The sequence below is a fragment of the Tetrao urogallus genome, assembly GCF_951394365.1.
Source record: "Tetrao urogallus genome assembly, chromosome: 2".
Classification (NCBI taxonomy): domain Eukaryota; kingdom Metazoa; phylum Chordata; class Aves; order Galliformes; family Phasianidae; genus Tetrao; species Tetrao urogallus.
In genome coordinates, this window is record NC_136814.1 from 56,088,092 (window position 1) to 56,100,525 (window position 12,434).

The following is a 12,434-nucleotide window of genomic DNA, read 5'->3' on the forward strand; positions in this document are numbered from 1 at the left end:
ATAATTCCTTTGATGTTTTGGTCCTTTTTCCAGCTACTGCAAATAGATGAATGCATTAAAGCTGTTGTGTCTCATGAGTATCCACCTGATTCATTACAGAACTGACGTGGACCCGATATCGGTTCATTCACTGGATGTGTTTTATGTCCACAATTGCTCGATTTGAGCTTTGCTATTACAAATGCTTGAACAAAGCAGAAAATAAAATCACAGGCGTGCCTGGTTGCGTCTTTGTTGTGCATCCAACCAGATGAAGGATGGAAACATCACCATGGGGCTTTAATGAGCCCTTGGAACTAGGTAGTGCATCACAAATATTTGTGCATAGCAAGTATTCACCCTTGCAAGCATGTTTACGAATCAGCCAAGTTTTTCCTTTTTTCATACTTAATTTATTGTTAGGAATAAAATTCTAAGCTTGTGTTCCACACGAGATTTCACTGAGTAAACAAAATTCTGGGGAAGAGGAAATCATTCAATTCTATCTGCTGTTTTTGTGATAATGTAATATACTTTTTTAAAAGGCAAAAATATATTTATATTACAAAGCTTCAAATTAAACCAGTAGCTATCCCCAGGTATTTCATGAAAGCAATCTTTATTTTTTGAGTGAATCACTAGCTTAAAAATTATTCATTCATCTCCTTTTAGTTCGAGCAGGCACCTATTTTTGAAGCTGTGGCCTGAGGATAGAAAGCTTATCACTAAAAAGGGCTGGATACTCCACTTCCAACTAGCAGAGCAGGTGGAGATGTGTTTGTTCTGGTGCACATGAACAAGCCCGTTACTTCATGAAATTGGTTGGATGCAAAGTGTCAGACAACTGCATTTTATTTATAACTGGAGCTGTAAAGGCTGTTGGAATGACTGAAGTTCAAGAGTAGTCAGGATCCTCATGGTTTGATCTTCCAGGGTTTTTTTCAGCCTCTTTTCCTACACTATGGGATACTCTGACATTTGTCCCTGAAAGGCAATAATAAGCTAAAATGTTAACTTTAGAATTTAATGTCTTGATGCTCAGGTGCAGCATCTATTCTTTGAAGTCCAACTGCTTGTACTCCGCGAGGACTTCAAAGACAAACTGATGTTACCTCCTCCAGGAAAGAAATGTTGAAGAGTTTAGGAAGAGGGCTGGCAGAAGATGACAGGTTTACAAAGACCATAATACTTTCAGGAAAATCCATGCAGACTATAGAGAAAGGCCTCTTAAAATTCAAGAACAAAAGGGAGTAGACAGCAAAAAGATTAGATGAGGTATTTGATAGTATCATCAACTTAACAGACAGCTAAAATAGAAGCTGGAATTCTTTCTCTGAAGTGAGCCTTTTCCATGCCTTTGAATTGTTTTCATCTTGTGCAAAAAATACCAGTGTTTTCTTCATATAATGTAATTATATGGTGTAATTCTAACCAAGACTAATTGATTAACTAATAATGCTAATAATAAGTAAAAAAATCATAGAAGTTCTTGTTATTCTCTCCTGATATCTCTTCTTTAAGCTGTGGAGTCTGGATGATTTGTTTTTCTTTGTATACTAGTACCACCTTCTGAATTTAGAACCAAAAGATCTAGTCTTGCAAGTGGAAAACTTTTACGATACTATCCAGCTTCAACCAGGGGAGCCAGAGTCCTTACTGATGCCAGTTGGCTTCTTGCCATGAGGAGCAGTGATGCTTTGCCAGTTCAAGCTCCCTGAGAAGACTCAGACTTCATTTGCCCAATACAAGGTTGACGTACCTTCTTCTGGTAGCCCAGAACTACAGTTACTGCTAGCAGTGACCTGGCAGGAGTGAAGCCCAAAGGGAAGGAGAAATTTTCAGCCTTCGGGGGGTAATCTGATTTCTTCCAGAAAGACTGATACAGTGGGTGATAAGGGAAGATGATAACAAACAGAAAGAAACCAGAGCAAGTAAGCCTCTGGCATCCTTGTGACATGAAGTTGCCCCAACATGTCAGATTTTTGAAGTATGTTCTATATTCTTCAGTATTTTTGTTTCTGTTGATCATCATAATGGTTTTGAGACGTGTTTGATTAGGTTCAGGGAACAAAGGTACTGCCTTTTTATTTAAAAACACTGTTTGTCGAGACAGCAAAAAGTTAATTGCACTTAGTTGAGAAGGTAAGTCTTCAGCCCTTGCCATACATATCTGTCAGTGCAGCTAAGTCTTTGCCTGCCACTCCTCTGCTCGCAGACTTGGCAGATAAATAGCTGTTGTTGTGATGTGGAAAAGTTTATTTTCCTGATTTTTCAAGTAATTCTGTAGAAGTTGGCAAAATAAATTAGCCTGGGAAAAGATATGCAAAGTAGCACTGGAAGAGTTTTGGAGAAAGAATCATGTGCATGCACTGTCTACTTATATAGTTTTCCTGAAAATGGGCTTTTAAGTGTGCACTTCCATTGCTGTTTGAAAAAACAGATCGCCCTCTTAAGAAGGTTCTGTTTAAATCCATGGGAGATCCTTTGAGGCTCTGGGCTAATATGAATGTTAAGTGCCAAATTTTGGCATAGAATAATTGCCTAATTCTTTGCTCTTTTAAGAGCTTGTATCCACTGCTCTGATCTGTTTTTATTAAGTTTTTGCCATCATCTGTAGTTACTTGAAGTTAGCGTTGATAAACTTCAGAAACTTGAATTTCTGAAATAATCTACTTTCAGGGGGATAATTTAATCACAGAATGTCACTACAGCACTATGGACCGAATACGCATGACATGGGTAAGAAAATCTTATTCATAAGATGCAGTTAAAAAGTGTGAGATTACTTGCTAATTTATGTGTGTACTTAATTACACAATCACGTCATTTCTTAGGTTTTAATGTCATAAGGACTGTCATGATTAAAGTCTGATCTCTTGCATAATAATTTTGCATGTGACTAGTTTATAAAAATAAGCAAGCCAGTTCATAACAGATACTGAAAAATGAGTACTTTCCTCATAACATGCATTAACATGTAAATTCTGCATATTCTAATGAATTATGTTTATGAACTTGCTACCTGTTTTTCACTGAAGTTGTAATTATGAGTTTATTTTCACTTATGCCATGATGAAGATTAAACCACTTGCTTTTGTACCTCAGGTAGGACTGAGGCATGACTGGGATAAGGTGGCTGGGAATAGCCACATCGTTATTTTATCTTTCTCACGCAGCAGCAAATTGCTCCAACTGCTACTTTGAGCATGCTGGCAAGGGGCTGCAAAGGGGCTCCCTGGCAGCTGCTCTTCTGTGCAGGGCAGGAGGAGAGGGTGTTCTACCTGCATGCATTCGCAGCTGATGCAGCAGCTGGACTGTGCCAGCTGACAGTGAAACCAGGGAGTGTTGCCAGACCCATAACATGTATGGGATGGGCACAGCTGCAGGCATCCATCCTGCAGGGGTGCTGGGCTGATCCCTCATACTCAGAAGAGCCTGGATCCAGATCTCCAGAAGTTGAGACCTGTTCAGTAAGGAAGACCTTGTTATGATGCTCAGAGAGCACAGGGATAGCTCTTGCTGAATCATGGCTTTGCTGTGGGCAAATTCGGGACATGTATGAAGAAAAGCAAAATAGCAAGAATCAAGCCATTTTAGTTTTTGCTGTGCTAACTGTATCTTAGTTGAGTGAAATATCAGCATAGAAACAATTAAAAACACTCAGACAATGTGAGTAGTGAAGCGCACTGATGTGCTTCCATGTTAAAGCACTCTTCATATAGAAGTAAATCTTTTAGTAAAGATTATCATTATTATATTATTATTATATGATTAATATGGAAGTAAACACATTAGTAAATCTGTGGTTTGAGCTCTTAGCTTACTTTTGAGATGAGAAAGGTAGCTGAATGCTGTAATTTTAGTTGGCATGACACCTTACAAACTGATACGTGTAATAGCATGTGGCAGGGCAGTGAAATAAATATTCCTGAAAGAGCACAGATTAGAATACTGGTAGGAAAAGAGAATTTCCCTGATGATGCCTGGCATGAAGTTTTAAAAAATTCAGCAAAGCAGAATATGACAAAAAGGGGCAAACTAAGAGATTGTCAAAACTTTTATCCTCACACTGAATAAACTCTGCTACTTTCTATTTGTTACTAATGTTTATTAGTGAGAAGCAAGTGGTTGGATTTTAATTATCCAATTCTGTCATACTTCAGGGTAAAGTCCAGCTTCTCCTATTATCCTGTGTGGTGACTGTACTAGTTCTTGCACCTTGGTTCTTGCTTTTTATATTCCATGTTCTTATCACTTGTGGTTCTGTGAGATTTATGGAAGTGTTTCCACAGGATTTAGGGGCACATAATGGTCATAAACTTGTCCATACTTACCCATATTAATTTTAAATTAGATTCTTGGTGGAAGACTATTTCAGAGCATGTTTCTTCTAAGAGCTAAAAATCTTACCAATTCTTTTATAGTTAGTGCTCCTTTGTTCTTACATCCATATAGTCCATACAGAAACATATTCCATCCCAGCCTCCATTTTATTAGGCAGAGCTCATGCAATTTCTTATTAAGAAGACTAATTATGCTACTAGATTTTTCCTACACCTGTTCTGAATCATGGTAGACATAAGTACGTTCAGGACAGCCAAAAGTAAACCTGAACTTCTCAGATCAAACTTGAACATAACAGTGGCTCGTTTTATTGACCGTTGTTCTTTCCGACATCTCTTCAGCTTAGGAGTTGTTGCTTGAGCTTGCAGTGTATTTTGTAATTCATTACATAATAGTTTATTGTTACCTGATCAACTACCATGCAAAGTAAACCTTTTGATGTGGGCCTCCTGCTACACATTTCATTAGCATGTAAATACAACCAATGTTTCTATCTGTGGCGTTCCAGTGCTACCTTGATTAAAAGAAAAATCCCGTTTTCAGGGTGGTCTGAGCACCAGGAATGAAATGTGCCTGTCGTATCTGCTCTATTACCCGCGAATCAACCTCACCCGGTGCGCAAGTATTCCCGACATCATGGAGCAACTCCAGTTCATTGGTGTTAAGGAAATCTACAGACCAGTCAGGCAAGTGAAATGTTTGTGAATACATGCAACCTGTTGTAAGATCACTCATGACGCTTCATTTTGATGAATAACCTGTGCTTTGCAGCTACTTGTTTCTCTGGCCAAATTGTTTTTTATTATGTTTTTTTACTATTTGAAAAACAGTTTCTTCTGTTAAAAAAATTATTTTTCTTGCAGCAGGTACCTCACTGCCAACCACCTAGACAAATAAAACTTCATATAAATATCATATTAATGTTTCAAATGTATTAGTTTATCAAAACATATCAGTGAAACACTGATATGACTAAAGGATATACAGATAATTTTGAAAAAGTAGGACTTCAGGAGCACTAGCATTGAATTAGTCCATGTAGATCTGCTGTCATTAATTCTGCTGAAGTTGATTCACAGCAGCTCAGACGGTATTATCACTGAAATGTACCACTCACATCCATTGTTTGGTATCCATAAATATTCAGCAAGAATCAGTGAATGTCAGATTCAATTTCCAGATGGAGAAATTCAGTGCTTCATACTTCATACACCTTTGCTTCATACGCACTTCCATGTCAGATGCCATTTGGTCAGACTGCTCCTCTGCTGCCATCTGTCACATGGCAACAAAATGTATTGGAACATTGGCTGGAGGGTTCAACTTCTACTGCCATAGAGCCAACATCTGCCTCGGAAGTCATGGGCCAGCATAATAAAATAGGAGATATTTCAGAGCAGCCCTTGTAGAACCGATGCTCACATGTGGAGCTCACCGCTGTTTCAGTGACACTGACAAGAATACATAAAATGGCAAGAAGTTCTAAGTAAGAAAGAAAATGGAGGGGATGAGAGAATATTAAGTCATTCACAGTAAGAGATAAAATGGTAGTTAAGCATCATGAATGGGGAAATAAAGGCAACTGGAGTTTTGAAAGAATTACAATTCAGAAGATGATATGCAAAGTAAGTTGAGAAAAAAAGGGAGATAAAGCAGTAGAAATCTAGCCAAGAGGAAGAACAGGCTTTTGGTTAACCACTGATTGCAGAAGTTGAGCAAACACTGTCTTCTGACACTTTGATTCCCACTTTTGAGGGAAACAGATCACTGTACATTTTTGAGAGGTAAACAGGATTGCGTAAGAAAGAAAACCCCCCTAGCTCCATCATCATTTTTTCTTTCTAACAGAAATAACCCACAAAATGCTGAATATTGCCCAGCTGCTCAGATTGAAAGGGATCATTTTGTTGTAGGATCTGACTAATTCAGTGTCCACTGTGGAAATTCAGTATCTGTAATAAGCCCTATGAAGACCCATGCAGTTCAGCTGGCATCTGGCTGCTGGCCTGCGAATTTGCAGAGGGGAAGGTTAAATTTGGCATTAGAATTTATTCAAGTCAGCAGAACTCTTGCTAGCCTTCATAATGTAGTCCAAGGCAAACCCAGCACAATTCCCACTGAGTTGTTGGATCTAACCTTTCTGCCTTGTGATATCACTAGGTTAAACTGCACAGTGATGTTACTTTCTATAGCAAGGGTGATTTTCTGAGTCAACAAAATAATTTAGGTTTTTGTAGATGGGAAGAAGACCACAGATCTAGAAATCAATGAGTAGTGCATTATTTTAGATTTAAATGTTCCTTTTAATGCTCAAAATGAAAGCATCACCACAGAGGATCAGTGGTATAAGTGACTGTAAACATAGTTTGAGGATGTCTGAAAAATCATAGAATCGTTTGGAAAGGGCCTACAAGATCATCTACTCCAACTGTCCTCCCATCACCATTACTACCACTAAGCTACTAAAAAGCTACTAAAAGATGAGTTCCAAAATGAATGAAATACAGAAAAACAAATAATATGAAGTGGAATGCTTTATTAGTGGTGAAGGTGGAATGCACTTGCAAAATTTCTTGCAATAAACTAAGCTAACAGTAAGATTTTAAAATTAAATGGATAGATGACTAGCATGGCCTTTTGTTTAAATTTTATAAGGTGGCTTTCCTTATGCAGTATGTCTGCATAAAACATATAAAACTTATCGCAAAGCAATTTAATGTACAGGCTTATTGGTCTTTGTCCTGTAGTTTATATCCAAGACTGGATATTTTAAAGAAAGTCAGAATGCAGCCAGTGTGTACTTCATTTTGACGCCACTGCTATTTTCAGTCTCTCTTTGTACAGGGAGAGCACAGTTTCTAAGCTAATCCTAGCAAAAAGAGTCTTTCTGAGGTTATAATGAAAATATTCTAACGAATGTATGCTGTCTTGAGGGTTCATTCATGATAACTGTATTTAAGAAAAAAAATGCACATTTGGCTTGGGGAAATAAAGATGTTTTGAATAGAGTATGTATGCAGACTGTCTGCTGCAAATGGAGGAGTAATTAGAAGAAGAGATTGTTAATGTCTCTAGTATTTATGACCTAATCCACAATTCTTTTTTCATTAAGCTCTGTTAGCCTAAGGGTATGTGACCCGATGCTCGTTTCTCCTGTGTCAGTTTTACACTGGAATTGCTTCACTGGCTTCTCTAAAGTCTCTTGACTTAGACATAAAGGCAACTGGATGCAGGATCAAGGCAATGGTGGCTCAGTTCAAAACTCTTTTTTTCCCTCAGTATGGTGGCATGGACAGTGGTATAAATAATTAGGAGTTGAGGTTAAAATGATTGGGCTACAATTGTGTAAAATAGACATCTGATTAAAATCACATCCTCCATGCCTAGATATTGAATGAAGCTGAAATTGGCATAGGCAATTTTATCCAAAGAAATGGGAGACAGTGTACTGCAAGATATATACAGTCCTGTCTAAAATGTTTTAAATGTATAATACACGCTTCATCCAAAAAAGAAAAACAAAACATTAGGTTAGTTAGATTAAGTTTCTGTCACTTTATTTTTTGCACAAGGTGTATCTGAATTTGTTTTTGAAAACTTGCCCCATTCACCATGCTTTTTCCTTTCATTTCACTTGATTCAAACAAGAAGAATGAAAAAAACAGTAGAAAAGCTTTTTTAAGCTATTTTTTTTGTTTGCTCATTATTAAATTTTATTTTTTGTTATTACTATGTTTGAATTTTCTATTACTAAATGAAAGATATGAGATCTCATTCCTTCCCCTCCTCCATCTCAGGGAGGTGGTGGGGAATGAGACTAAGCCCACTTGTTCATGGAGAGGGTTTCCAAACGTCAGCTCTCCTACAGCAGCACAGCAGATCTCTAACCTACCTCTTGCCAAAAGTTCCCTTGCAGCCATAGCACTGGGACATGCCAAAAGAAAACGTCCAAAACACTGGTTATTTTCATTCAATTTTTTGGCAGCATTGCCAACCTAGCAACCCTGTGCTAGGCTGATGTTTGACCTATTATCTGAGTTATGGCAGAGCCATCTGGAAACAGCTTTCTAACTGCTTTCACAACACTGCCTGTCAAGCCTTGCAGATGGCAAGATTTATTTATTTATTTATTTATTTATTTATTAATGCATTTGGGAAACTTACAGTAGAAAAATTGCTTTCGATTGTCTGTGTATTCAGTTTGTAGATGAGAGAATAGCAATGTAGTTCTTAATTGGAAATCCTTCACTTCTAAAAGCATCTGGCAGCAACTCCTAAATTGATGACAAGCTTTCTAAGTTCTGTTGAAGTTAGTGACATTGTATCAGTTTTCACTAGCAGAGATTTCAAATGAGTTTTATATTTATATATGTATGTATGTATGCATGAATGTTAATAGCATGTTTTCTTAATAAATTCCCAAAAGTAAAATCCCTTATCAGTTCTGACTTGGTGGTGTTTGTTTGTTTTAAAATTCTTTTTATTGATTTTTCTTCAGGACTTGGCCTTTTATTATCAAGAGTCCTAAGCAATATAAAAACCTATCTTTTATGGATGCAATGAACAAGTTTAAGTGGTCCAAATCAGAGGGTCTCTCCTATAATGAGCTTGTGCTTAAACTACCAATGAATGTGAGATGTTCAAAAACAGATAATGCGGAGTGGTCGGTAAGTCTATTCCCATCTAAGTTTTCTAAATGTTAAAAAGGAGGCAACTATGCCATGAAACAGTACTTGACTGATTATGAATAAGTAGTTGGCCTCAAACTGTTTACATGTTCACTGAAGATCTGCAATAACAAATTACGAGAATGTTTTATGGATGTTTTCATGAACTCGAGATCTAGAAATGTTCATAAAGAATAGAAAAGTTGGAACTTCGAGCAGGTCTTGGGATTAATAATAGGTGTATGGTCTCTTCTACTGTGTCTAGGACTCAGATCAAAGAATAAACATGTATTCAGATTAGGTGTCCATGTTGGCATCAAGTTTCCATTGGCTCCCTCCACTGTCAGGGACTTATGTTAGGGTCTTGTAATGGAAGATTCAAAGTTTCTAAATCAGATTTCTTCTCTTAATCACTCTGTAGGGGAAATTGTATTGGCTACATGAGGAATTCTCAAGAATCTGATTTCTTAATTCAGACATCTAAACCACTTAAATCTATACAAAGTCTTCCAACATCTCTCACTTTTCTGTTGGTATTGTATCTTAGAGATATCTATAGTAGTGGGGCAGAAAAATGCATCAAGTGTTGCCTGTCTTTTTGTACATTCTTGGAAGATTTTTAACTTCAGAAGTTTTCCTTTCCCTGTACTTTTGATTAAAAAACTGTAAGATAAAAATAATTTCCCATTAATTTAGTCTTCATTCTAAATTACTTCTGGTATATTAACAGGACCTCTGGGAAAAACTCTTATCATTAATGTTAATATGTGCTTATAAATAAGTACTAGCACGATAAAGTATCATCCACTGGAAAACATATATTGCTCTTTGAACTCCTTTACAGATTCCAAATTCAAGGTTTGATTTTATTTTTTTACTTTTTTCTCCCCAGAAGGGGAAATTGTCTCACTGTGCTACTTTACTTCCTAACTGATTTTAAGCCAGCTTAACATAGCTGATACTAAATACTACTCATGAGATAGGTCCTAGGAAATCCCCACTCTGCAGAAAAGCTTCTGTAGCTTCTGAGCTGTCACACAGTAGTTTCAGGTAGTGGAGAAATTCCCCTTTCAGCAGCAATGTTCTCAGGTCTCTCCAGCATTGGACTGTTCTGCCCAATGAAGGTAAGTGAAATACTATGAGCTATAAGTAATCAAAGAGATTACTTTGCAAATTTTCTGTGAAAAGTAGTTATTGAATACATGTGATGATAGAATGAGTGACTATTCACTGGTTTGGGGTAAGATTCTTGACAAACTGCTGGCCAGTAGCAGCTGCTTAGCCACTTTTTCACTGATTATTAGTGAGAAAACATATAATGAAGATGGAAAACACTCAGAATTTTTATCAGGAGGGGATAGGCTTCTTTATGCTTTGAGTGGTTTGCTTTCAGGAAAATGCTGTTCCACTTTATCTTATAGGATGAAGGAATAGTACTTAGGTCTTAACATCATCAAACAGTGAGTTCATTGGAACCAGGAGTACTTAGCTCTCTTAATCATTAGTTTCCTATTTTGAATGACTCAGGCATATTCTTCAAGGCTGAGATTAGGACTCTTTCCTTTTACTTCCCTAAGTGGTGATATTACATGTAATTGGCAATACTCATCAAAATTGGAAACAGATTTAACCTGAAAGGCTAAACAATCAGTGAGTTGTCACAAGAAGGTAAAAACTTGAAGTGGAGGAAGTGAATTGAAAATACCTTCACCCTGCTATAGGGATAGCCTAATGATCAGTTTTAGCTTTGGATTGTATTCACTAGGAATAAACCAGTATTTGGATTATTCATTCTCTGCAGTGCAGGATAATTGCAACACGGAGAAAAACACCACGCATATATTGTACAGGTGGACATTCAAACCTGCAAAAATGTTTGTGCCCAGGGGCTCACTTTTCATAGAACTTCTTTTCTTCAACATAAGCCTGACAGTGTTTCTTTTAATTCAGAATTAAACCATGTAAGCATGGAGTAGATTTAGGAAATTTATAACTAAGTGGTGCACCAAAATCTCTCTGATTCCATGCCAAAGCCAGGACAGACAGGTAGATGCCATACTCCATAAGAATTGCACTGAGTTCTAAGAGAAGAGTAAAAATGCTGAATATATAAAAGCATGACACAGCTCTGGGTGGCCCTGCTTGACTAGAGAGTTGAACCAGATGGCCTCCAGAGGTACTTGCCAATCTCAACCATCCTGTGATTCTGTGGGACTAAAGTCATAAAATGTGTGCCCATCAACAGCCTTCTACATGTAAGTAAAAGTTTTGTATGTGCCATGAATACTTTCAGATATCATCCAATATCCCAGTAGCATCTTTCAGAAAGATGAAAACAAAAATCAAGCCAGCCAGAAAATCCCACAAAACAAAACAAGGCCATACAGATCAACCAACAAAAGCCTGACCTTGTTTATTGGAGAGGATGCCAGTATATGCAGCTGTTCCCAAGCTGAAAACAATGGATCCACACACTGGCTGATTGTTTGGCGTGCAATATATTAATATTTGTACAGAGCTTGATGTCTTCACAGTAAGAGTCACAACTGCAATGCAAAGCTATCAACAGATTCTCATGCAAGCTCTGACAGATTTCTACTCTTATAAGATGAAACTGATAATTTTTCATTTTAATTGCAGTTCCAAGGCATGACAGCTTTTCCTCCTGAAATAGAGAGACCGTACAAGACAGAACCAGTAATATGCAGTTCATCTTCCTGTTTACCTTGCAGTTTATCCTTCACTCTGTTGTTTGTGGTACATGTCACATCCATTACCATAGGAAACTTTGGGCCCTTTGTACAATAATTTTTATTCATTTGTGTTCTGTATGCCATGCAAGTTCTGATGTGTTTGCACTGTTGCTGTTGTAGATTTATTTTTTTACATATTAATAAACTAAATTTGCTAGTTCAAAATAAAATGTGTACTTCCTTTGAAAACTGCGGTTTACTTGTTTTCAGTGTAAAGTATATACAAAACACAGTAGGTACACTGGCACGTTGCATATTGAAACCTTTTCACATACCATTTTGTTACACTTTGTCCTGGCTCTTCACATCATGTTTTCAAAACAACTATGTATATGGGTGAAATTAATAAACTAAAAGAAACTTAGTTAACCACATTCCACCTGGAGTATGCTGTATTATTTTGTCTTGGTTCATGACATGTGCAGGTTAAGATGTTATTGCTATAAACATGTATTTGGGTATGTCTGACTGGCACCTGCAGTAAAGCCAGTAAAGGGAGAATTTATTTAGGGGACCATTTCTAGGAGCAGTACATTGCAACTGGTCACTCCTCCTAAGAGAAAAAAAAAACAAGTTGCCACAGTTGTTAAATGGATGAAAACCCCAAACCTCCCCATAGAGATCCCTGTACAAGGAGTCCCTGGCTAACCAGGGGTTTCTCTCCTCCTTTCTTCTCTTCATCTTTTCCTCA

At 37.3% G+C, this 12,434-nt stretch overlaps 1 protein-coding gene across 1 annotated transcript in view; it reads left to right on the forward strand.

Moving 5' to 3' along the window:
• Window positions 1–11,798, forward strand: part of MOXD1 (monooxygenase DBH like 1) — a gene marked incomplete at both ends in the record, with an annotated part of 51,147 nt that extends 39,349 nt beyond the window's left edge. The window contains 4 exons of the mRNA XM_079550729.1: window positions 2,659–2,718; window positions 4,867–5,009; window positions 8,822–8,990; window positions 11,631–11,798. Of these exons, the coding sequence (XP_079406855.1) occupies window positions 2,659–2,718; window positions 4,867–5,009; window positions 8,822–8,990; window positions 11,631–11,798 (540 nt within the window). The remainder of the gene's footprint in view (window positions 1–2,658; window positions 2,719–4,866; window positions 5,010–8,821; window positions 8,991–11,630) is intronic.
• Between the last annotated feature and the right edge of the window lie 636 nt (window positions 11,799–12,434).